Source organism: Amblyomma maculatum, chromosome 1, assembly GCF_055883805.1.
Source record: "Amblyomma maculatum isolate TAMU_Amacu chromosome 1, ASM5588380v1, whole genome shotgun sequence".
NCBI lineage: Eukaryota > Metazoa > Arthropoda > Arachnida > Ixodida > Ixodidae > Amblyomma > Amblyomma maculatum.
Genome location: NC_139344.1, coordinates 386111154 through 386135056, shown reverse-complemented (window position 1 = coordinate 386135056; position 23903 = coordinate 386111154). Strand labels below are relative to the sequence as shown.

The 23903-nt window shown below is 44.6% G+C and overlaps 1 protein-coding gene across 1 annotated transcript; it reads left to right on the top strand.

The window, feature by feature from the left end:
• Positions 1–1224: 1224 nt before the first annotated feature.
• LOC146208437 (beta-1,4-N-acetylgalactosaminyltransferase bre-4-like) lies at positions 1225–23474 on the top strand. The gene is made up of 7 exons (XM_084593743.1): positions 1225–1578; positions 1969–2158; positions 3223–3455; positions 4885–5072; positions 12630–12752; positions 14812–14907; positions 21673–23474. Exons 1-7 carry the CDS (start codon positions 1390–1392, stop codon positions 21800–21802), a joined length of 1149 nt encoding a protein of 382 aa, XP_084449869.1. The 5' UTR covers positions 1225–1389; the 3' UTR covers positions 21803–23474.
• Positions 23475–23903: the final 429 nt, after the last annotated feature.

The window sequence follows — 23903 nt, the reverse complement described above, 5'->3', positions numbered from 1 at the left end:
TCACTAGACACCAGGCTTTGCTAATTAAGGGTAATTAATTATAAATTAGCTGTGTAATTATAATTTTTATAGTATCTGACATACCTCCGCTGCAAACACTTCAGATATATTTCTTTCCGATCAGACTCTCCAGTCTTAAGGGTTTTTTTTTTTTTTTAATGCCTTCCTTGAAGCCAGTCAAAGCAAAAAGCTGGGCTCGTTAGTTGGAATCCATTTGACACAGAAATAAGCGGACACACAGGACGAGCGCTAATGCGTTCGTCCTGTGTGTGCCCTTTTTTCTGTGTCCTCGTCTTAAGCGCTAGTCTTAAACCTCAATTGGCTTCCTTGAAGCACTCAGAGTAACAACTTAAAACACCAGTATCTATTCTACCTAACCATGGACGTCCTCTGGACGTCCAGCACAAATCTGAACGCCTACTTAAGCAGAGACGTGAAAAACTATGTAGAATTTCTGTGGGTCCTCATTTAATCGAGCACAAAGGTTTCCGGGATGCATCCACAGAAAAAAAAAAGTGCGCTGTCAGGTAAAACAGGACAACCGTGCTCCGTCTGCTGAAGCAATTGTTAATCGAATGGCTCGCGATCAATGGGGCCTGCAGATACTCATCCTGAAACTGATGTTTAATCGATATCAATGATATTCGGTGCAAGCAATTTATAGTGCATTTTCGCTTACAACGAACAATTTATTTTTAGACGCTCTCGTGACACTAAATTGTAGACGAATTGATGTCCACATTGTCTGCATACTTCCAAATTAACGCGTAACGAATAAAAAGCGCGACAGAGAAGCTGAGAAAGCAGAAGTGTATTGTGCTTCTGAGCTGGGTTGCTCGACATTATCACTGCATGATTTGTCTGTGCTTTGTGAGCGATGATCTACCCTGAAGTATATATAACATGTTTGTTTATCTTAGATTCGTATAACTCCGCTGCATACCCCACACATTTACCTCTTAGGTGCATGCACCTTCTGCAAGCTTTAAGCAGTCTATTCCGCAGATGTTGAAATGGACGTTCTTCGGATGTTTCATTGGTATTCGCGGGTATACTTGCGCCATATATCACTGAACAGGTGCCAGCTGATTACCGCGCACTTCGGGCGAGCAGTTTATTTTTTTGCCCCAGTTGGCAAGAGATACTTGCGACTGATTACAGTGTGATTTCCGCGTGTTGAACGTGCTGCGCAGTGTCGTGCTAACGAGGTCCATTTGCGATGCCGTGCGCAGGACCTGAGGTGGCGCAGGCGACGAGGTCGAAGGTCGCGGGCCCGTGCTGATGACCGCCGGTGCGCCGAGTGATGTGCGGCGTTGGCAGAGGCAGCGCAGTAGCAGCAGCAGCTAGGCTCGCATCGTCGTCACTGGTCCCCCCGGGTGGTCGTCCGCAATGGCGTCGTCCAGCTCGCCGGCGGGCGCAGCCGATGGCGGCGCCTTCAGCTGGCAACGAGGCCTGCGCGCCTCGGCGACGAGCCTCTGCCGCGGCCACTTCTACAAGCTGGTCGCGGCTACTGTGGTCGCATTCCTGCTGCTCGAGTACAGCTTCAACATGCTCTCGACCAACCAGAAGACGTTCAGGGTGCGCTGACTTAACCTGTCTCCTGCTCGCTGTAAAATACGTACGATATGACACAATGTCGGTTTCGCCAACTCGGCTATCAGATTATTCTTAAAATGCAAGGCAGAGAAGCTTTATTTCATTTACTTATCCAAAAAATCAGCAGTGCCACTGGACTTAGTTACGGCGACAAAAAAATTTTACTTTGACCATTTTCAGTCTCTGTGGCCACAAAACTAATTCATCCAAGACCTTCATTCAGATATATATTTGTCTACTGTAATATTAGTCCTTTATTTTATAGGTAACTTGTGTACTCCACGTTCTGTTGCAGTTTAAATATTTCCTCTAGAAAACAATTTTGCTATATGTCTTCTGGCATTTTCTTTTTTTCTTTTTTGCTGCTCACAGGTGGTCTCACCGGGGCTGTCTTGGATCTTCCGGCCGCCCCCTGGTGACATCTCCATGCCGGAATCTGCCAGTCCGTACTCCGTGAACAAATCTCGCTCTGACAAGATCTTTCCCACAGCGGCGCACCGCGACGCCAACAGCACCACCAATCCTCCCATGGAACTGTGTCCACTCGTGCCGCCCAATTTGGGTGAGTCGATTCTGCCATTAACGGAACCGTACTTCACATGTACACAAAAACTTTGCACTGAGTGATCCATGGGAAACGAAGGCGTCCATGTGCTATGCGGTGTCAGTGCATGTTAGAGAGTCGAAATTACTCTGTAGCCCTCCACTATGCCTCCTCTTTCTCTTTCTGCTTTCACTCCCACCTTCCTCTCTTCCCTTTGGTGTGGTTCAGGTGTCCACAGAACAAGTGTGACAGATACTGTGCCTTTCCTTTCCTGTGGAACAATTTATTATTTATTTAATAAAGTTTGTGGAGCTTCTATTGCTATGAACAAATTCCTTGATGTTTCCTTGATGTACTGGGTGGTGCATGTGTTTCTGTCTGCATACATAATGTTGAACTTGCACCAGCATTTTATTGAATGGTTTTGATGAGTGTATGCACAGAAAATTTGGATTAAGTACATTCGCATTGTGCTCGATTACTGAGGCCAAGACCAGCTAGCTCATGTAGAACCATTATCGATTTTTGCAGTTTATATTTTTGACTTTTGTAGGCCTGTTAAAAACTGTTATAGACTGTGCCCATGAAGCCTAGTTCTTGACTACGGAGCAAACTCTTTGCATTAAACTTCATTACCCCGAGTTCTTCGATAAACTGAATGTATCTGGTGTTGTTCTTCAATTTCTGTAGATTTAGCGCAAGAAAAGATGGCAAAGATATGATTCATAATTAAAAAAACCTTTATTGGTTAGCATGTGTGTACTTTATTTTCTTGTGACATTTAATAACATGTATTCCACTTGTTAAGCACTTTGAATTTTATTTTTAGCACAGTGATATTAAGTCTCTTTCAGACGATACTTATCGTATACACTCTTTAGTCTTAAATGAATCTTTGCTTGCTTCATTACCAGTTCATTACACACACTCAAGGTTCCAACCTGAATTGATGATTCAATCAAGTTCATCACGAAGAGATTTTATAGTTTTCTAACTGCTGCCCGCTTTTCGCTTTTGTCAAATGTTTGTTTGTCCACTCGTACCACAATGTCACACCAATTCATTCGCCCCTGATTTGCTAGTTGGCCGCCTAAAAGTTCTCAAGGACGCCCCGTCCTTTGAGACCATGGAAAAGGAGTTCCTGCACATCCTGCCTGGCGGCCGGTACAAGCCAAAGGATTGCACTGCAAGGCATCGAGTGGCCATCTTGGTTCCGTACCGGGACCGTGAGGACCACCTCCGGGTCTTTCTCTACAACATGCACCAAATGCTGCCTCGCCAGCAGGTCGATTATGCCATTTTTGTTATCGAGCAGGTGAGAAAGCAATCGATTGAGCCAAACTATAAACAGCTAGAATTCCTTTGATTGTCTAATGGCTGTTTCAATCTTTTCTTCCTGCTTTCCGGAGTAACTGTGTGCCTTTTATTTCTTTTTTCCTTTTTTGTAACCATGTGCTTCAGCTGTGTACTAATTGTGTACTAATTACTAATCTGAAGTTAGAGCTCTGCAAAACAGCAGATGACATTAAAGAAGGTTTTGAAGGCAGCTTGTAAGGCAACTTCTTGATTTACATATGGTCCGAAGAATAACTCTGGCTTGTTGGCTTGTGTCTTTTGATGGCACATCTTGTGTCAGTATTACTCTCAAACTCGGGAATCCCTTAAACTTACCATAGCTGTGGTAATCCCAAGCAAGCACCTCCTGTTCTGGTTCTTCTTTTTCCTTTTTGCTGCTGTTATGCAGTGACTGTACTATCAGTATAAGTTAAGTCCAAAACAAGGAACTTGAAACATGAACAGTGAAATGAGAGTATGTTAGCTTGGGTAAGGTTAAAACAGATTAAAGTTTGATTTACCGCTAGAAGCCCGTCATTCAGAAGTGTTAATCTCACTTGCATTTCCTCTCCAGAGCTGATATGTTAGTGTTTTAATATATATATTTCACTTCACTTGTTCATATTTCATTGGTTGCTGGTAGTAAAAAGGGGTTTATTTTGCTATCCTTATGTTTTTTTGTTTTTTTTTTGAGCAAGAATAAAGTATGCAGTCTCCTAAGCTGGAAGGAGATTCATTATTCTGTAGTTATTAAAAGTGGCCTTTAAGATGAGTGTCTTGTTTATCCCTAACACTGCAATATACATTTGTTTCATTCCAGAAATTTGACGGCGTAAGTAGGACCACAGAGCTCTTTGTTTTATTTCGTGCTCAGAAAAGGCTTGTCAAGTTGAATTCTACCGCTCACCAAAATAGGGCGCTTGTTTTTTGCATCCAGTTTAGTTTATTGAGAGAAACCCCAGTGTTGTCATCGTATAATGAGGGCACTGTAATTGTTAAGTCAGCATAATTTTTTTTTTCTTGCAGCCAATTTTTTGTAGTCCTGCTCTGCTGTAAAGATATCATTACAGCACTAACATTTTGCTATTTTCTCATTTGGCATTGCTCCCTTGTCTATTAGCTGTGTAGTTGCCACAGTTGATAAAGCTGCAGCTATTTTCCAACTATTGTTCCGGCATCACTTCTGAAGCTTCTCGTTTTTTTCTCGAGGTTATGGGGGGAAAAGTTGGATGACCCTTGTAGCTGTTCAACTTTTTTTAATATAGTTTGGTTGGTGCTCTCTATGGCCTATTTTCAGCTTGCTTCTTTTTTGCATGTAAGCACATTTTCACCTTGCTTCAATTGTACACTGTGTTGGGGCTGAATAACAATGTCGAATACCATGCCTTCGTGGTGTGCTCTCCTTGCAGGCTGGCCAGGGAAGGTTCAACCGCGCCAAGCTCTTTAACGTGGGCTACCTGGAGGCGCTGGCATTGTATGACTACCAGTGCTTCATCTTTCACGATGTAGACCTTATACCGGAGGATGACCGGAACCTCTACACGTGCCCCGAGCAGCCGCGGCATATGTCGGTGGCCATAGACACCATGAAATACAGGTACGGGGAGATATGATCCACCCATCGCCATAGCAACTGGGCACAAAGCAGAGCCACGGCCGCCCAATGGAGGCGCACTTGGTGCGGCCCGTCGTGTTGCACCTCAATGGCTGGGGAAGCGCGTATTGGGAGAAGTTAGTTTTCGCCGTCATTCTCCGCGGGGGCGCCACCACTCCATGACGAGGTGCCGCCAGCACGGATGAGCAGACGACACGGAAGGAGCGCGCTGGCTGTGTTGGCGCGTGTTTTCGTTTTGACTACTGAGCATAACCGCGTGGTTCCGATAGTTCTGCATGCGTGTCATCGGTGCCTGTGTCAACGGCATCCTAAGCGTGTGCAGCACCATGCCAGAAAACTGCTGTGTGCCGCTGTGCACCACGAAAGCAAGAAAAGATCGGTTACCATGAGTTCCCGTGCGGTTCACAACGTCGAGCAGCATAGCTGAAAAACATATCTCGGGAGGGCTAGGACGGAAAAGGAAGCCGGTGGGAGCCAAGTGACAAGTCACTGGTATACTCACTGCACTTCACAGATGATGACTACAAGAAGGACGTAAAACTGAAGATCCTGCTTCCTTCAGCCGTCCCCTCCGTGTTCCCGAACTGCCAACATTACAAGTTAAGTTACTCACACGAGCTCATGTTGAGCCAAACAACCTTGCAAAAATGAATGTGCACAGGCCAATAGATATATTTTCCCTGCTTGTTACAGCTACACTTCATTTTCTCCTGGATATATTTTCCCTACTTATTATAGCTACACTTCATTTCCTCCTGGACAACCCCCCGTGCCATCCTGAAGCATGTGTGTTTAAAGATAGTTCTGTCACGATCACTTTTATGACAATGATATCAAAATGGTATGCCTTGCACAACATCGCATAAGTGAAGCCATGGAGACACCAAGCGGAGCCGCTCTATTTGTCAGATGACGAGCGGCTCTCTTGGTTAGAGCTGGACTTTGCCATATCGAAGACATTCAGGTCCAAGGAGGCACGTCAAAGCAAAGGCTAACTAAACAAGCTTACGAAGCAACAATCGTGACAATAAGATCCACAGTGGCACAAATTAAGTACCTTCTTGATCACATCAAGTATCTTACAACAATGTCTTCTGTGTGCCTTACTAGTGCATTGCATTTAACTGAATCTTATTTTCAGCTTCTGATACGCCCTAAAGCAGGCCCTCAACAGCGGGCCTGTAGTATCGCTTTTTAACAGTATAAGGCAATTCAAAGGCGGGAACGACAGAGTTGACGCAAGGGCTGCAGTTTTCACCTCATAGAAAATACTGAAGGTACCACTAGCGAAAAAAAAAAAAAAATCGACTGAGATAGGCAGCTATAAAACTTGGCATTCGTGATTATGAGTCATACCTTGCCAACTGCCATCACGTCTGCTGCGAGACAGTTTTCAAGTCAGCTTGGATTCAGTCATGTGTGGTGTGAACCAGCAGCTGACATAGCACCGATTTCATTCTTGGCTGGTTACCTTGCACGTCCATTTGAGGAGAAAGTATGAATATTTTTACAGAATCTCGTGAAACATTTTTATTTATTCTGTTTTCAGTGCCTGTCCATGTTTTCATTATTTATATATTACCAAAGTTTAAATATCTTCTAGTGCTTGCTTTAGAGTGTCAATAGTTTTATTTTATTAGTCCCCATTCTTTTATTAACTTTGTGCCTTGTGACTCCTGCAAAACCCTGGACTTATCAAAATTCTTGATGATGGACTTCTAAGGTATCTGAAAATCACCCTGCACTTATGTTAGCAAGGTGATGAAGTGCCCGGAGGTCAGAAGAAGCAGCAAGCTATGCAACATGTTAGTTTCATCCCTTCTTCCCTATTTTGTGCAATTTCCGGAGTTGATTTGCAAGAGAGAAGACAGCAGTCACACTAAGGACCTAACCAAACTAATGTGACCACTTCTGACCAACTGGACAGGCAACATCAATCCGACAGTGGAAAAAATCATGCTTGCACATAAACCTTTTTCGAGGAAAGTTCTTCGCTTGTGAAATAAGCTTGCGTGTTTTCTGTGCATCACGCGGCTTCATAATCAAATGAAAAAAAAAAAAATTTCCTGATACTGCAGGCGTGTCGTTGAACTGCAGCTGTCTCGTGTTTTCTTTTGCAAACAGTTTGTGTTAGCTAGTATGTTTGGGTGGTGGTACCCACTTGAATATATTTCCAGTGAAAACGGAGGAACAGGCTAAACAATAATTATTAATATAAACAGCGCGAACACGAAGACAAGGGACAAGAAACAAGAAAGCCACAGTACAAGCGCTGACTCACAACTAAGCCTAAGCCCTTTACTCCAAGGCCCAGAAAAACAAACATGAAGAAAACGAAACAGTCACGTGAAACAACCCCTTGGTTCACCTGCTGCATAAAAAATTACTTTAAAAAGTCGCTTAAAAAAGACACCTCTTTGCTTGAAAGAGCAAGAGAAGTCTTGCTGACACACTTATTGTCCGTTGAAATAAAATAAGATTCCACTATCTCTCTCGTTATCTTCTCTTTGTGGCGATATAAAATCTTAACACTGTCAAACTTAGGAGTGCACTTCTTCTTCTCCTTCTTCATTATTTCACATGATTGGCAATGTGATACCAGAAACGTTTTGTCCTTTCCACTTTCCAAGTTGTTCCAGTGTTCCTGTAGTCTCTTATTAATGCACCGTCCTGTTTGTCCTATATAACTGGCTCCACAAGAGAGTGGAAGCCTATACACAACACCTGTCTTGCATCCAACGTATGGGCTTCTATGTTTCACCCCACATTCTTGCTTCTTCGCTTCTCTTTCCCTTTGCATAGCTGGGCAGATCCTCTTCATCTTGAGCGGGGCAGTCAATGCGACGTCAACATTATACCTCTTGCCTACATTTTTGAGGCCATGCGAAATTCTGTGCACATACGGTACCACTGCAACCTTCCTCTTCCTCTCACCCATGCTGGGCAGGGATTTCAGTCTGTGCGTTCTTTTAAGGCTCTTCAGTACCCGGCAACTGGCCTCAATAATAACTGACTCCCGATAACCGGCCTTTGCAATTCTCGTCAATTGTCTTTCAAAACTCTTGCCCATGCCGTGGTAACAAGATTTCTTCAACGCATTTAATAAGCATGTGTTTATCATCCCATTCTTCACTAATTTGGGACATTCCAAATTAGTGAAGAATGGGATGATAAACACATGCTTATTAAATGCGTTGAAGAAATCTTGTTACCACGGCATGGCCACGACCGCTGCGCGCAGCTCCGCCCAGACGTGTCACGGAGCGGTGGCGATGAGAACTAGGCGCAATACGGCTCTTCCGGGCGACACGACAGGCCGCACCCAAGTGCGCCTCCATTGAGCGGCCGTGGCAGAGCTCTGTTGTTGTTTGTTTGGCTCGCTTCCATATACTGGGTAATTGTCTTTTACTGTTCACAAATTTGTATTTTAAAAACTATAGGTTACCTTTGCAGGTTGGTTGTACAACTAGATGGATATTATGTGCGTTGTAGAGCTTAAGTGACCAGGAAATAGGTTGAAAGGTTGCTCGTAAATGTTGCGACGTGTAGTGATGTAATGGGGTGAAGAAATGCTTTTGAGCATAAATTTCTTGGAATCAAGCCAGTGATTTATTAATTTGTATAAGTGATGCCTTTAGAAATTTGCTGGGAAATTGGCCACATAGTGGTGGATTTTGGAACCATTCTCGAATACATCGCCAGTAGTTTGGTGTTCATTATGGTCACCACGACATCACCAGTCGAATGTATGGAATGGAGGCAACCATAAAGCCGATGTAGCTTGAAAAACCCATCCTCTGTGAAACTGGTGCGATGATTGGAGGTCAGCAAGCCAACCTTAAGCCCATGACATGTTCGTAGAGGGCGCAATACTCAAGCTGTCCTATTTTTTTCTGGTGTCTTGGAGCGTACCGTATTTACTCGAATCTAACGCGCCCTCGATTGTAACGCGCACCCGTTTTTCGTGACCCCCACCCCCGAAAAAAAAAAAAGCTCCGATTGTAACGCGCACCCGTTCTCCGCGAAAAAGAGTACCGCGCACCTAACGCTTTCATACAGCAATACAACTTTGTCTCGTTTGGAAAAGCAAAGATTTAATCTCGGTGCACTAAAAAATACACACACAAAAGGAAACGGCTTATCTTGCCAAGATTGTCACTATGCCGGCACAAGGTTCACTCGTCGTCGCTGTCAGACAACTCCTTGTCACTGCTGACGGACCAAAGCATCTCATCCTCGGTGCCGTCCATGGCATTCGATATGCCACATTTTTTAAAGGCCTTGATGACCATGGCAGACGCTATCGTGCACCACGCATCTTTCGCCCATCCAGTGAACTCTTGCAGCGAGGCACGCTTCATTCTGTTGCTGGGAGTGAATTCATGGCAGCCACTCACAAGCCATTCGGTGTAGAGCGCCCGAATCCTATCTTTCACTGGCTTGTTCAAGCAAACATCGAGCGGCTGGAGCTGCGATGTCATGCCACCTGGTATCACGACAAGGTCGGTGTTGCACGCAGCGAGCTTGTCGTTGATGCGTTGGTCGAGATGGCACTTGAAAGCGTCGAGCACAAGCATCGCACGCAGGCCCAAACTGCCGCCGGGTCTCTTGCGCCAGACGTTATCGATCCAGTCGGCGACCAAGTCCGTTGTCATCCAACCTTTTTCATTGGCGCGCACAATCACGCCACTCGGAAACACGATTCCTTTCGGGAGCGTCTTGCGCCTGAATATGAGATACGGGGGCAGCTTGTGTCCATCCGCGGTGCAACAAAGCATTGCGGTGACGCGTGTTTTTTCGTGGCCGGAAGACAACACGTGCACTTGCTTCGCCCCCTTCTTTTCAACGGTTGTGGTGGCAGGCATGTCAAAGTACAGCGGTGTCTGATCGGCATTTCCAATCTGGCCGAGGTGGTAGCCGTACTTGCGGCGCAAACTTAGAACGAACCGCTGAAAACTGTGCAGCTTTTCTTCGTACTCTTCAGGTAACTTCTGGCATATCCCTGTCCGCCTTCGAAGAGAAAAGCCTTTTCTCTTCATAAAATTAGACAGCCAGCACCTGCTCGCTTTAAAGTCGCTCCGTGTTAGCCCTGTTTGTAGGGCTAGCTGCATCGCCCGGACTTTGAGCAGGTCCGTCGTCACTGGCCGCTGCGCCGCTCGCTGCTCTAGAACATATTCTGCGAGCCGCTCTTCTATTTCGGTGAACCGGCCCTGCTTCGGTCCACTGAAACCTTTTCGTGTAGCCTTGCTGCCGAAAATCTTTTCCTTCTGCTTGCGCCAGTCCCGCACGCATGTCTCCGGAACTCCGAATGCGCGTGATGCGGCCCGATTTCCGTCCGTCTCTGCACACACGATGACTTTCCTTTTAAATGCGGCATCATGATGAACTCGACGAATCTTCGGCACGTCCATACTGGTCGGTCAATCGCAGAAAACGGGTAGGCTAACCAAAGCACATGTACCAAAACACACGAAGGACGCTACTGCAGCTAGGCATAGACAGCTAGACCAGCTAGTAGGCTCGAAGTGCATACCAGGCGGCCATTTTGAAATGCCGATGGCGATATGATGTCGGAGATTTAGGGTCGTACTCGATTCTAACGCGCACCCAATTTTTGGACACGATATATCGGAAAAAAGGTGCGCGTTAGATTCGAGTAAATACGGTATGATTTGAGGAGTGTCGTTATTTAATTGCGTATTTCTCTCATGCTAATGAAGCAAGCTTGAAAATTCTTGAGTGATGAGTGTTGGAATACCTTTCACTTGTTTGCTTTATTTAACCTTGCTAAATGACATAGTTTCTTTATAGATTAAATGCTAGATTACTTGAAATAACTAATCATTTCTTTATTTTCATTGTGAGGGGCAGTTTTGTACCACAAAATCTTCTTTACTTCAGCCTTCAGGGGACGAGAAGAAATTTTCGAATTTGACTGAAAGTTTGAATTATCGAATGGGCCCGAAAAAATTCTGAAAACTGTTTGCATGAGTTATCTAATGAATGCTTGTACAATGGTTGTCTGCGTTTCAGAAGAAACACAAGCGATAAGTTTATTTTGGTTTCGTGTGCATTGCTTCGTGCGCACTGTCGTGACTCATAAACATTGACCTGTTCCAAAATCGGAAAAGCGCCTGCTATCCTTTTTTCGCCTCACTGTCCATGTGGTGAAGCATTGCAGCGAAGCTGCGTAGCGATATTTCAGCGATGGCTGGCTGCTCAGGCTGTACCGCGGCGCAGTTGGCCACCCGAATTCACCGGTGTGCACCCGCCCGTGTATAAGTTAACGACCATCTGACACCATAGCCTTATGTGGGCATCGGCTGGGACCGCGCTCTTAGTTCAAATTATCCAAATTTCTAAATTGATTAATGAAATTTTACTGTTGCGAAATTGGAGGTTGCCAACATCAAAGATGATTGCTTTGTCGTCCCTTAAGTTTTCTTATTAGGCAAGGTGGCTAAAAATTTGCTAATGACAGCGTGTTGAGTTGGCTTCCAGCCGTTCTATATTTATAAAATAGCATTGCTGCATGTGATATAGTCGCCCCGTGGTGCTTGCTCTGTCTACATAGCCTCCATTGCCTCTTAGCTGGTGCCAACTGACCGCAACAGCACCAGAAGTGATCGATTATTCAGGCGAGATGCCCAGTGAACTGTGTGTGAAAGGTTGCAAGACGACAGGACGAATACAATCGTCCAGTGTACGTAGCCTGCCGAGAGGCTGCCACACAAAGAGACGTGTTGAGCAAAAAGTCCCACGGCTTTCTGTTTGGTTACTTAGGTTTAGCAGGGTTAAACCTTTCCCTAATTTTTTCACAATAATATTGCCCCTTGAAAGAGACAATAAAAACTCTAGCAGGTTAATTTTAGGTAATTGTCTAATCATTAAACTCTGCTATGTACATAATGTCTGTCACTGTACTTTCCACCTCTACAGACTGCACTGAAGTATCCCCTTATTTTTCAATAGAAATCTGTCAACTGAAACAAAAAAAAAAAATTAAATAACCTGAGGTAGAACCCAGAGGGACACCTGCAAGTTCTGCAGGGCAGTTGATTTTTTGTGTTGCTGGTGCTTACTGAAACTTCCTCAGTGCATAGCAGTTAATTCTGCCCTAGTAATGCCAACAGCTTAGAAGATAAGAATAAAGGAACAAGCATTTATTTCCTTGACCATGTTGTTCGATCCCTACCACCGGCAGCTGCGTTTCATGGAGGCAATATGAAGACTCCTACAGCGCACGTTAAAGATCCCCAGGTCATCAAAATTACTCCATAGCCCTACAATATTCTCTTTCCACTTTCACTTCCACCTTCCTCCCATTCCTTACTGTGCTGTTCAGGTGCCACAGAGCGACAGATACTGCGCCTTTTCATTCCTCTGAACCAGTTATTGTTATTCCTTGACCATATTTTTCACTTTGTAATACATCTCTACAGTACATGCGACTTATATAACCTTTCTTACGGGTTCTTTTGGCAATGAACAGATTAACTATAACAGTGTAATGTGCGCACTTGGTGCTTCCCGTCGCAGGCTCCCCTATGCCTTGATATTTGGTGGTGTCAGTGCCCTCAAGAAGGAGCACATGCAGCTCGTCAATGGCTTCTCCAACGAGTATTGGGGCTGGGGAGGAGAAGATGACGACATGTCCTATAGGTGAGCAGTCCGTTTACGATGTCTATTGCAGCGCCCTGTCACTATAGGGCAGAGGCAAGGTCGCTTGTTGTTGGAACAGTTAACGCCCACTAAAGATCATCTTGTATGAGATGTTTCTTTCACGTCAGTTCGTGTTTTATCTTCAGGAAACGTTTTCTGTGGTTCTGTCAAATTTACAGGAACTCGGAACTAGCTGCAAGATAGCCTATGTAGGAAATCAATACATGAATGCCAATTGCACTTCAGTGGCGTGGTGTTGGGGAATAAAACTTCGTAATATCGAGGAATTTGCTATGTAGACATTTGTTACTACTGTTACATTACATTACATTTGTCATATGTAAGACCACTCGACTACTAGAGTGGTGCAGTGGTCAAGGTGCTCGACTACTGTACCCAAGGATCGGGGATCGAATTCCGGCCTCTGTGGCCACTTTTTGGTGGAGGAGAAAAGCAGGACGCCCATGTGCTTTGCGATGTCAGTGCACGTTAAAGAACCCCAGGTGGTCAAAATTACCAAAGCCCTCCACTACGGCGTTTCTCGTAGCCTGAGTTGCTTTGGGATGTTAAAACTCATCAACCAAACCAAACCGACAAGCTTTCAGTGCACAGTTATGACACCTGCCAGAGGCATGCCCGTGCTTTTTTTGCTCACATTGCAAATGCCGGATATTCTGGAGCATGGAACCTTTCATTCTATTGCATTAAAATTCCTAAATATAGTAAGATTGAGATGTATAGCACAAAAATGTTTTTTGTGACAGACTGTACACTATGGTAGACATGATTTAAATGAAGAATCGCTTAAATCATATAAATATAGCATTTAAAGAAAATTTTATACAACCTTATTTATTCTTGTTGGATACCTAATTCCTATGGAAAGCTCAACGTCATGGCCATCAGTGCCATATTCGTTTTTGAAACAAAGAAAAACTCGTTCTCTAAATCTCCTCAGTGCATGAATATCTGGTGCTTCTTTTAACTGAAATAAGTGCATTAGATACAAAGCAAGCTCAGTGAAAACTGAACATCTGCCGATGACTCGTTGCAATAGCCACGGCCCCAAATTTTAATGTCTTGCATTCTTGAATGGGTCATGTCACGCTTTTTCTTTTGCATTGTTGCTGTCGCATATAGCAGAGACGTGGTGCTGAATATTCTTTTCCTGGCTTCAAGAGGCAAAGCAAAAGAATAAGAATGAACATAACGAGGCACAGATGTGCATGCAGTTTGAGTTGGGTGCCAAGGAAGAGGAAAAACATTCATTTAAACCATAGGAGAAAACTGCTCTTGGGCTTGGCAGGTGGCTTCCTCGTTTAAGGACTCCATTTTCCTTTAGCTGCCCGCAGAATTTATTCGAAAATACTGGAGACCATACACTTACGTGGTCCGGGCAGGAGGGGCATTCGTGACCAAAAACATAGTAAATGTACATTTAAGAAGCATATGGCTCCACATACAAGACAAAATTTCATAGGAAGCGAAGTGCAATCAGTACAAGATTTGATTGACGCTTGATAATGTCCAAACCATGTGCTATCATGCAAATGATAAGTTTATAGTAGGGAAAGAATGGCAATTTTTTTCTTGTAGCATTGAGGCCAGTCTTTCAGTACTGAATATCCATGATTAGTCAGCATTGGTGAAAAAAGTTGCTAGCTTTTCTTTGTCACCAAGAGTAGGCCAAAGCATGAAATACTTTCTCTCCCCACACTTATGCAACGGCACTGCAGATAGTCGCTACTGGGTCAGCAGAGGTTAGCAGAGGTTGGTACAGGTCAGTACATGTCAGTAGAGGCTTATGATGCCAAGCTGGGAAGTGGGTTCGTATGCATTGAAAGAAGAGATAAATGTGAGAAGTTGGTCATGGCATAGACTGAGGAAATCTTTGAGGAAGCGTCAAATCTTTCTGTTATGCGCACTGATCCTGTTCTCCACTTCCTATCGTCTGTAGTATGCTTGGTGCTGCTATGTTCCTTGCCCTGGACTGCTTGGTTCTCACGATTTTGTTTTGCAAAGTTGAAACTTGTGCTTAGACTTCTTTTTTTCCTGACAGGCTGCAGCATTATCACTTAAAGATTTCCAGGTATCCTGCCAACATTGCCAGGTACACAATGCTGAAGCACGCCAAGGACACACCAAGTCCAGACAGGTGAGCACTACACACTGGTGCAGTAAAACCTTGTTAGTTTAAATTGCTCCGATCATTTTCCAATCCCTTGAAATCCAAAGTCTGTTTTTTAGCTCGCGAAAGGAAACTACAGACAGCTGTTCGCATCGCAGTAAATCTATTTTGGTTGAAAAAGGGCAGGTTTTGGAGTTTTTTTTAGTGTTTCATTGCGTTCACAGTATCAGCAAAGCCAAAGTTAAAGTACTTCTTTCATAGAACATGGTGGCATACATCTAGGTTATTTCTGATAGTTACATTATCAAAGCTGCAATTCCAGTTTGCCTGCCAACTGTACATTTATTATTACTTTTTTTTTTTTTTTCATTTATAGTACAGACATTTGTAATAAGGAAACTTACAGTGAAGAATGTCTCGCCATGGTTTGTGGATTGATGGCATCGCAACATGCGCACAGCCTAGGATTTCGAGAGCAGAATTCTGAGGCAAAAAGACTCTGATCAAGGCAGTGAGGCAAGGTGTGTGGTGCATAAAAAAAAAAAAAGGTAGAGCTGGTGTGAACAGCGAGATAAGGCAGTGTCATCCAATGGAGAAAAAGACACTGAAAGGATCGTGAGGGGTGGAAAAAGGGGAAAAGGAGGAAATATATGCAGCGTAATCTTGTTGTGACAGACTTTGATTGTGCCCAGGCTTTCGGTCTGCTTTAAGAAAAGCATGTAGAGTCAAAGTATACTGTTACTGTTAACTTTTTTTTACAAATGGAGTGAACTGTAAGCAGCACTTATTGACAAGACATGCTTTGTTGGTTATCTAACACTTCTGAAGGAAGTTAGTCAGCTTTGAGTGAACCGAGTGGGTTATAGCCATTCATGCTATTTGTGCCTGCATTAGCATAACGTGGCTGACTTTTTCATGCGCAGCGTTTTACTTGAAGTACAATTTCAGGCTTTGCATATGTTGAAGTTTCAGAGGTGGTAACCTTCTGCGAGATGGTGTCACCTTCATTCTCTTCATCACCCAGCTCTTGGTTAATGGCAGGCATCTTTCTTACTTGAGCAATACAGTAGAATCTCGATAATAAGATTACGGCTGGTACGAATTTCGGGATGATACGAATTTTTAGAATGCTTTGAACGGATTACATTGTATAGAATACATTAAGATTCAGGGTGATACGAAGAGTTTCTGAACCTGCCGCGGTTGATACGAACGTGCAAACCAGTCGCGCATGCGAGCGGGCCGGTGCGGCTGGCCTCAAGAGGGTAACATGCCGCTAACTCCTCCCCCCCCCTCCCCGCCATGAATGATACGAACGAACGTTATACAAACGCACAAAGCCACCGAGCAGCTCAGCGCAAGAGCTCGCAGTGGGAGAGGGTATCCACCACGGCCGCTGCCTCTCCTCTCCAACGCCCCTCACCCCACTAGCCACCCTACCCCCACCTCCCTTTCGTAGCAAACCGACGAGCACTAGACAAGGACGGCCAAGGCGAGGCACATGCCCAGTCGTGTACGTCACTCATTCGCTGGCAGCTAATTGGTCTATCGAAAAGTTTCTCGCCGGCTGTTCCCAGGAGGCCTGTGATGCTGGCTGCCACTGCATTAGTTCTCTGGTTCTCCGTTCGCTGCTTCTTTCTGTCGTTCGCTGTGACGTGAACTGCCCAAACGTTAGAAAGACACAAGCGTTCGCTGCTGCCGAAATGTCACGGAAGCGTAAAGCCCTTTCTTTTAAGGAAAAGCTTGAAGTGCTGAAGAGGGTCGATGAAAACCCTAAGAAGCGTGTCGACTTAGCAAAAGAGCTAGGGTTGGCACCGTCGACACTCTGCACCATTGTTGGGCAGCAAGATGTCATCTTGAAGAATGTGCAGCATTTCGGTGCAAACGTGAAGCAGGCTAAAACAACGACCCATGTCAAGCTGGAAGAGGTTCTGCTGACTTGGTTCCACGAAGTGACAGCGGCCGGCGTCAATGTGGACGGCAAGGTGCTACGTGAAAAAGCAGACACCGTCGTGCTTTCGCTCGGAGTTGAAAATTTCCAAGCTCTGGGGGATGGCTGCGAGCGGCACAGATTTGTCTTCCGGGTCGTCTCGGGTGAAGGCAAGAAAGTGGACCAGTGGACCAGAAAGTGGACGCTGCCAGCACTGATTTCGGAGTACGCACCACATGACATATTTAATGCCGACGAGGCGGGCCTTTTTTTCAACCTTCAACCGGAAAGAAGTTCGTGCGTAAAAGACCAGGCATGCCAGGGCAGCCAGAAAAGCAAGGAGAGAGTAACAGTACTCTTTTGCTGCAACTCGGATGAATCTGAGAAACTCCAGCTTACAGTCATCGGTAAGTCGAAGAAACCGAGGTGTTTCTGATCGGCGGAGTGTTTGCCTGTCTTTTACAAAGGCAATCGAAAGGCGTGGATGACTGGAGATTTTTTCCGAGAGTTCTTGACAAGCCTTGATCGGAAAATGGCATCAAGGAACCGGAAAAGTTTGCTTCTCATGGACCAGTGCTCTGCCCACCCAAAGGAAATGACATTCAATAACGTGAAAGTCAGGTTCCTGCCGGCGAACACTACCAGCCATCTTCAGCCACTGGACGCTGGGATAATTAGAAATGTGAAACATCATTTCAAAGGACTTCTAGTGAGGCGTCTGTTGGCGAAAATTGACTGTAAAGAAGCAAACTTGCGGATCAGTCTCTTAGATGCTTTGCACTTTCTAGCCATGTCGTGGGATAGTGTAACTTCGGACACAATCTCGAACTGTGTTAGAAAGTGTGGATTTGCCATCGGACTTGCTGCGGCTTCGGCAGGAGATTATCAAGAACCAGATGAAGACCTAACGATTGATGGCTGGGACAATCTGGAAACTGAAGCTTCGGCTTGGGACTTCGTTACCGCGGACGACAACGTCGAGACCTGTGGGCTGAGTTCTATTGAAGACTTGGTCAACGAAGCGAATAATTGCGAAAGTAAGCCCGACAGCGATGGTCATGCTGACGATGAGTGTGATCAGCCGCCGTCAACGGTAGATACTCTTCATGCTTTGGACGCTCTGTGCCGCACCGTAAGTGCCGGCAGCGTGAGCGACGAAACCGCGGCACAGTTTTATGCCTTTCAGGCGGAGCTTGTCCGCGACATCAACAGCAAAAAAGTGCAGACAAGCATTACGGACTTTTTCGGCCGCAAGTGGTTCGCCATAATAAAGTTTGGTTCATTTTCAATTCATTCCCATGTGGAATTTGACTTGTTTTGGATCATACAAATTCTGGATGATACGAATATTTTGCGTGCTGCCTTGGAATTCCTATCATCGAGATTCTACTGTAATCTCTTCATCTGTTCCATGCTGACCAAATGAGCATCCGCGTCTACGTACTCTGAAAAGTCTTGTTTGCCAAATGCATTTTCCACAGCTGCTTATAATCCTGGACTTGACTTGTCTGTATCCTCTGTGACAGATGCTAGTGTTGCCCAAAATAAATTGTTTTGTGGAGACAACTCTTTACAATATTTGCATAATGCTGAAATTACTCGCACAGCAAATTCCAAGTCTGTCACAGAATTGCTCTTCCTCTCCGTATGTCATAGAGCAGGTGGTCTTCAAGTCTAGTGCGGCGTCTTGCCTTCAGGGAGCAATCATCACCCTGATCTATTTGCTGCGCTTTAGAAGTTGTGCCAAGAAGAAAATACAACACTTTGATGGTCTGTAGCGCTGGGATTGTCTTTTTAACCGAGAAATTTTCAAGGAACAGTAGCACATTATATTTCTCTATCCTCATCTTGACGTCAGAGTTAAAGGGGACATGGGGAGAAGGCACAGCAACTCGAAGGGTGCCTACTTGGGTCACGTTCATTTATTTATGCGCAAAGAACTGCGTTATCGCAACCTGCTTTTTTGTGTTGATCGCGTTTTGTACCACGCCCTGTTCTACAGTTTGCAAACACTCAACAAGAGCAAACCGACTGCTTTCAATAGCACTGTAGTGGCGGCGCAGTAAATCCAATGCAGCAAGTGCTTCTTATGAAGTCTGAATGTTTTCATCGTCTACAGGGTCAGCCTGAGCTTCGTCTGCGGGATGTTCAGAATCTTCCACAGCGATTTCGGCGTCCGTCAGTACAGCCGTGGTCGCCGCGATGTCGTCGTTGCTTACAAAGTCCTCTACAGTCATTGTTGCGGCATGTCACCAACAAATCGCGAAAAATCGTTCCAGGCCTCATCGAGCTCGCGGAGCTCTGCTTCGTCGGGATCGTCCCCATCTTCACTTGATGCACGGGCCTCTGCCGGAACAAAACCTGCGTGCCGAAAGCAGTTGGCAATCATTTCGCCTTTCACGCTGTCCCATGCCGCTTGAATGCTCCCAGCAAGTTTATCTTCAAGTACTGCTTCATATGAAGCTTCACAAGAAGAGTGTCAATCTGTCTCCTCTTGTAAACTGCCTTGAAGGCCCTGATTTTATCTTGACTTGGTCTTTAACGTCAGCGCTGCTCTTTTTTTTCACATTCACCGCCATCACAGCACTATGCGCACCCACGTGCCACACTCGACATGACGACCGATGCAGCTTCGGCCACTCCGCGACACCGCTGCTAACACTAAAGCCAAAAAAACACGAAAGATGCAAAAATCAAAAAGGCAAAACCAACATTCGATTGCGCCGCTGCTGCCGCTGCTGAAGCGTCACTGTCAGCGATTGTGAGATGCGAACGATTTCTCATGGCCTCCGAGATCACCTCCACACGCACAAACATGCGCGCGGGAGTGATCTCTGAGGCCATAGATTTCTTTGGCTGTCAACTCTCAATGCCGTCGGGGCATCTGTGGTGCTGTCAGCGCCTGCGAGATAATCCTGAATGTTTGCTGCGCCGCACAACACACTTGTAGTGCAACGAAGCCTGCCTCCTGCTGTTCAAGTGAAGTAGTGCTTGGCGTCGCGAAGTTCGTAATATCCGTCTTATGCCAAACCGCGTTTGCAATGGGAAGTTAAAAATACATGTATTTGACAAAAATGTGTCGGAAGAGTTCGATATATTCAATAATTTGTTATATGAGTGTTCGTTATATTGAGGTTTGACTGTAGTTGTTCATAATTTGCGGAAACTATGAAAAAATAATCGCTGTAAAAAATTCACTTGGACACTCTTCTAGATACTAGAAAGTGTAACGAATACAATGTTAGGGGCACTTTTTTGATATACCAAATATTAGCGATGTTAGAGGAGCTCAGAGTTTTTAATTTTGCTCTAAATTAGACAGGAGGGCACCCACATTTGGAACAGTGAACTTTGAACTGCTATAACATCGGTAATATATATATAAAAAATGTGCTCCTAACATTGTATACATTGTGCTTTCTAGTACCTATCAAAGTGGTCACGTGAATTTTTTGTCGTGCGGTTATTTTTTCATTGTTCGTGCAAATTAAGAACGATTAATTCCATTTATCTTTTGAACTCATTGGCCAATTGGAAAAAGAGTTACATATTTGAAATCAGTGCTAGACACTGAATCAAAATACCAGGTTTTAGCAAATTTGTTGAAAAATTAGGAAAAATTGTTTTAAGAGCCATGTCCCCCATTACGCAGCTGTCGTCCAGGCATATTTTTTTGACTCCATGTTTATAGAATTTACACTTTGCGTGACCACAAGGGCCTTATGAATTTTTGTGTGACAAGGAGCTTTGTTTTATCGCTCCTATCCATAATGCAGCAAACAAGAATGCTTGCACATTCTTTTGATTGCTTCCTTCCTTGACACGAACCAGAAGAGAAAGCGAGCATCTTTCCCATGCTCAGCTCGTAGGAAAGTCTGAGTCATGAGCCTCCTGCAGATTTATCTCTCTATGGTTGGTTCGATTATGGGTGCAGAATGTACACTTCAGCTAGGACATACCTTAAACGGTGAAAGCCCGTCATTGAAGAATGGAAACCATGTAATCATCATCGGGAGCGCTTTATGAAAGTAATCCTATCTCACCTCTGCACTGGATGTGCACATCTCGCATGCAACTTTATGCTTCTCGGAAAAGAAAAACCTCCATGTGAAGTGTATGGTGAGGAGCTAACGATCAACTGTTTCGCTATAACGCGTGAGACTTGAGAAAATAAGAAAAAAAGTATTCAGCATTTCACTGTAATGAGTACATCCCTGCCCATTGCATCTTTCTAGGAGAGTGCTCTTGTTGAAATTTCGTGTTTTCTGGTTTAAGAAGCCAACCTGATAAGCAAACCCTGAGTTTATCTCTAAAAAGAACACATTCTTTAAACACAACACACTCAACCCTGTGTGTCACGCATGATGCCTTTTGTTGCCTATGCACCGTTAAACCTAACACAACGCAACAAAAATCATTGCTAAAAACGTCATTGAAGCAGACATTCATGGTAAGCCTACCATGTCCGTTTATGATATGACCAAAACTTGAAAGGCTGATTGTGGGGCAAGGTGCCAGCCAGTATTTTTCGCATCCATCAGTGTACCATCAGCTGAGTCAAATCGAATGCTGTACATTGGCCTCTCTGTAGCCTCCAAATATTTTTGTACCAGGCATGACCACATTATTAAATAATTTAATAATTCGGTAATATAGGGAAATTCACCTTAGCTGTTTCAGGTTTGCTAGCACGCTTCACCTGATAATGGCACTATAAATAAAAGCTTCCTTTTGACTTTGTCTTCTTTCAGTTCTTTCCTTTTAGTCTTCATTTTTGTCATTGAAGAAAAGTTTAGTTGATTTAGTTGTGTGCAATTTGTGTTTAGTTTGTGTGTAAATGTTTTTTCATTATTCTTGCCCAGGTACAAGCTTCTGTACAAAGGGAAGCTACGCTACAAGAAGGATGGCATCAACAGTGTAAATTACGAACGGCTGGACATTGTGTTCAAGAAACTCTACACATGGATTTTAGTGGACTTGAAAGGAAAATGACCTCCTCGTCTGTGCTCATAGGTGTTTTCGCGAGATATGTTGCTGCCGCCACGCAGATCCTGCCTCCGGGGTGTCACCGCCGCCACCACCCTTTCTGCTGTGTTACCGCACAAGTCCACAACCACCATGCAGCATTTCACCCTGTGGAGGAGACAAAAAGGTCACCAGTGCTCTGTGCAGTGACACGAATCGCCACCTTGTGCCGGGATGGTGCGAAAGATGGGAGTGCTTCGTGACTGTGCGGCAAATGTGGCCGGTGTGCTCTCTTGTTTCCTCTTTTTAAAAACGTCGAAACTGTACATTATTGTGTGCGTGCGTGTGCGAGACTGTTTGGCGGCTGATATGCAAACACTTAGGACTGTTTTTTCACAATCCACACAACAAATCTCCATCCACGTAACATTCTTTCCGCGTTTATTGTTATTTCCTTGCGTGGACTTTTTCATTCCTTGAGGAACCGGCAGTGCTCTCAGTCACTGCAACTGAAGAGCATGCGTCAAGCCATATTTCTTTCAAGTTTTAGTGTCTTAGATGAACGCATCCATTTTAGTTTGGTCGTCGCACCAGAGCTCGCAATGATGCCTGTTGATTGTTTTCCTTTCTTGCAGTGCTATCTGCTCTCCTCGCGTGCATTTCCATGACCTTGTCTTGCGTTTGGTGCAGTGATTGTTGCCGTGCCTTGTTGTGCCGCATAGCTTTTGCGTCTATGCCCGCACCAATTCTACCAGGTTTAAAAGGGAACCGTTCCTGCATCGTTTTACGTTGTCTCGCGTCTGACCGTTATTTTGGGCGTTTTAGTTTTCGAGTTTGCGTAGAGACCTGCCAGAATCGTGCAGATGGCACTGTGTGCACCTTATGCGTTTTTTTTCTTTTCCCGAGTAGCGGATGCATCACGTAAATATCTGTGCTTAAATGGCAACGGCGAGGGCTCACATTTAGCGCCACTACCACGAATTGAAGGAAGCTCGTTACGTGACTTTGTTCCTTGCTGTCCTCAACGTTGAAGAGGAGGAGCAAGCAGCCGTGATCCATGTGCTAGTGCCAGTATTGTTTTAAGCTTTTTCTTTTGTGAAATGTTGTTTCCTTTTAATGATCGTGCAAGAGTTAAAAACTGCACCACGCAGATTATATTTTCGGTTGTTCACTTTTTGATAAGTGGCCAATGCTTCAGAGCTCTAGCCCGGCTAATATAGAAGCATATAGGATGTCGTATACGTAAGCACCACGTCATGTGCTTCTTCTGTTGCCTGTTTTGTTGTCCGCCGGTGTGTCGATGACCTGCCCGAAGAACATCTCATCGTGTGTTCCAGACATGCAAGGAAACTTGTGTTCCCTTGTGTCATCTAGTTTTGCTTTATCTTGTTCAGTGTCTGTGATGTTAAGGGGCAGAGTTCTTTTAAATGTTCGCTACATAGCAGGCTCTGAGAACATGAAGCAGATGTTTTTTCTTCATCTTCTGTGCCGGCAGGCTTTTGATGTGAATCGTGTTCCGAAAAAGTTTTTTTGTTTGTTCCCTTTTTAACGTTTCCAGATTGTGACAAGCAAGTATTCAATTGCTGCAGTATATTTATTGCATTGTTATGTGAGAAAGATTATTCACGCGATGAACAAGTCTTGCTGCTGCTGGCGAATCGCCGCACCATTTTCAAGAATAAAAGGAAGTTCCAAGTGACTCATCTTGAATGACATTCTCTCTGCTAATTCTTGTGCTGTTGCATAGTGGTAGCGACAATGCGTTTGCACTGTGCATGCCCGGGGATTAATATGATGTTACAGTGGTGCAAACTGTGTCAACAAAAACGAAAGTAAGAAAGACTGGAGTTACTTGCAAATTCCCCTCCCCACCTTTTTCTCTCAAACTAGTTTTGCACAGTTTTCATCAACTTAACCCTTTTACTGGCTAGTTTCTTTCAGAGTGGTGCACTTCTTGCTGGACCTTTTTTGTTCTGTGCAAATTTTATGTTAGTAATTCCTACGATGCTTTTGAAGGCATGTTTATTCATTACTTTGACTATGCTTGACTGACATTTTCTCTTGCTGCCTGTACTCGTAGGTGGCAGGATCATTTCCTCGCTGTCCTCGTTCGACAAGCTTTAATTTT

What these genes read in the sequence shown, in the direction of transcription:
- LOC146208437 (XM_084593743.1), top strand. Translation starts at nt 1,390, where the DNA reads ATGGCGTCGTCCAGCTCGCCGGCGGGCGCAGCCGATGGCGGCGCCTTC. An exon ending in CCAACCAGAAGACGTTCAGG is followed by an intron (nt 1,579 to 1,968) that starts GTGCGCTGACTT and finishes TGCTGCTCACAG; the next exon opens with GTGGTCTCACCGGGGCTGTC. An exon ending in GACACACCAAGTCCAGACAG is followed by an intron (nt 14,908 to 21,672) that starts GTGAGCACTACA and finishes ATTCTTGCCCAG; the next exon opens with GTACAAGCTTCTGTACAAAG.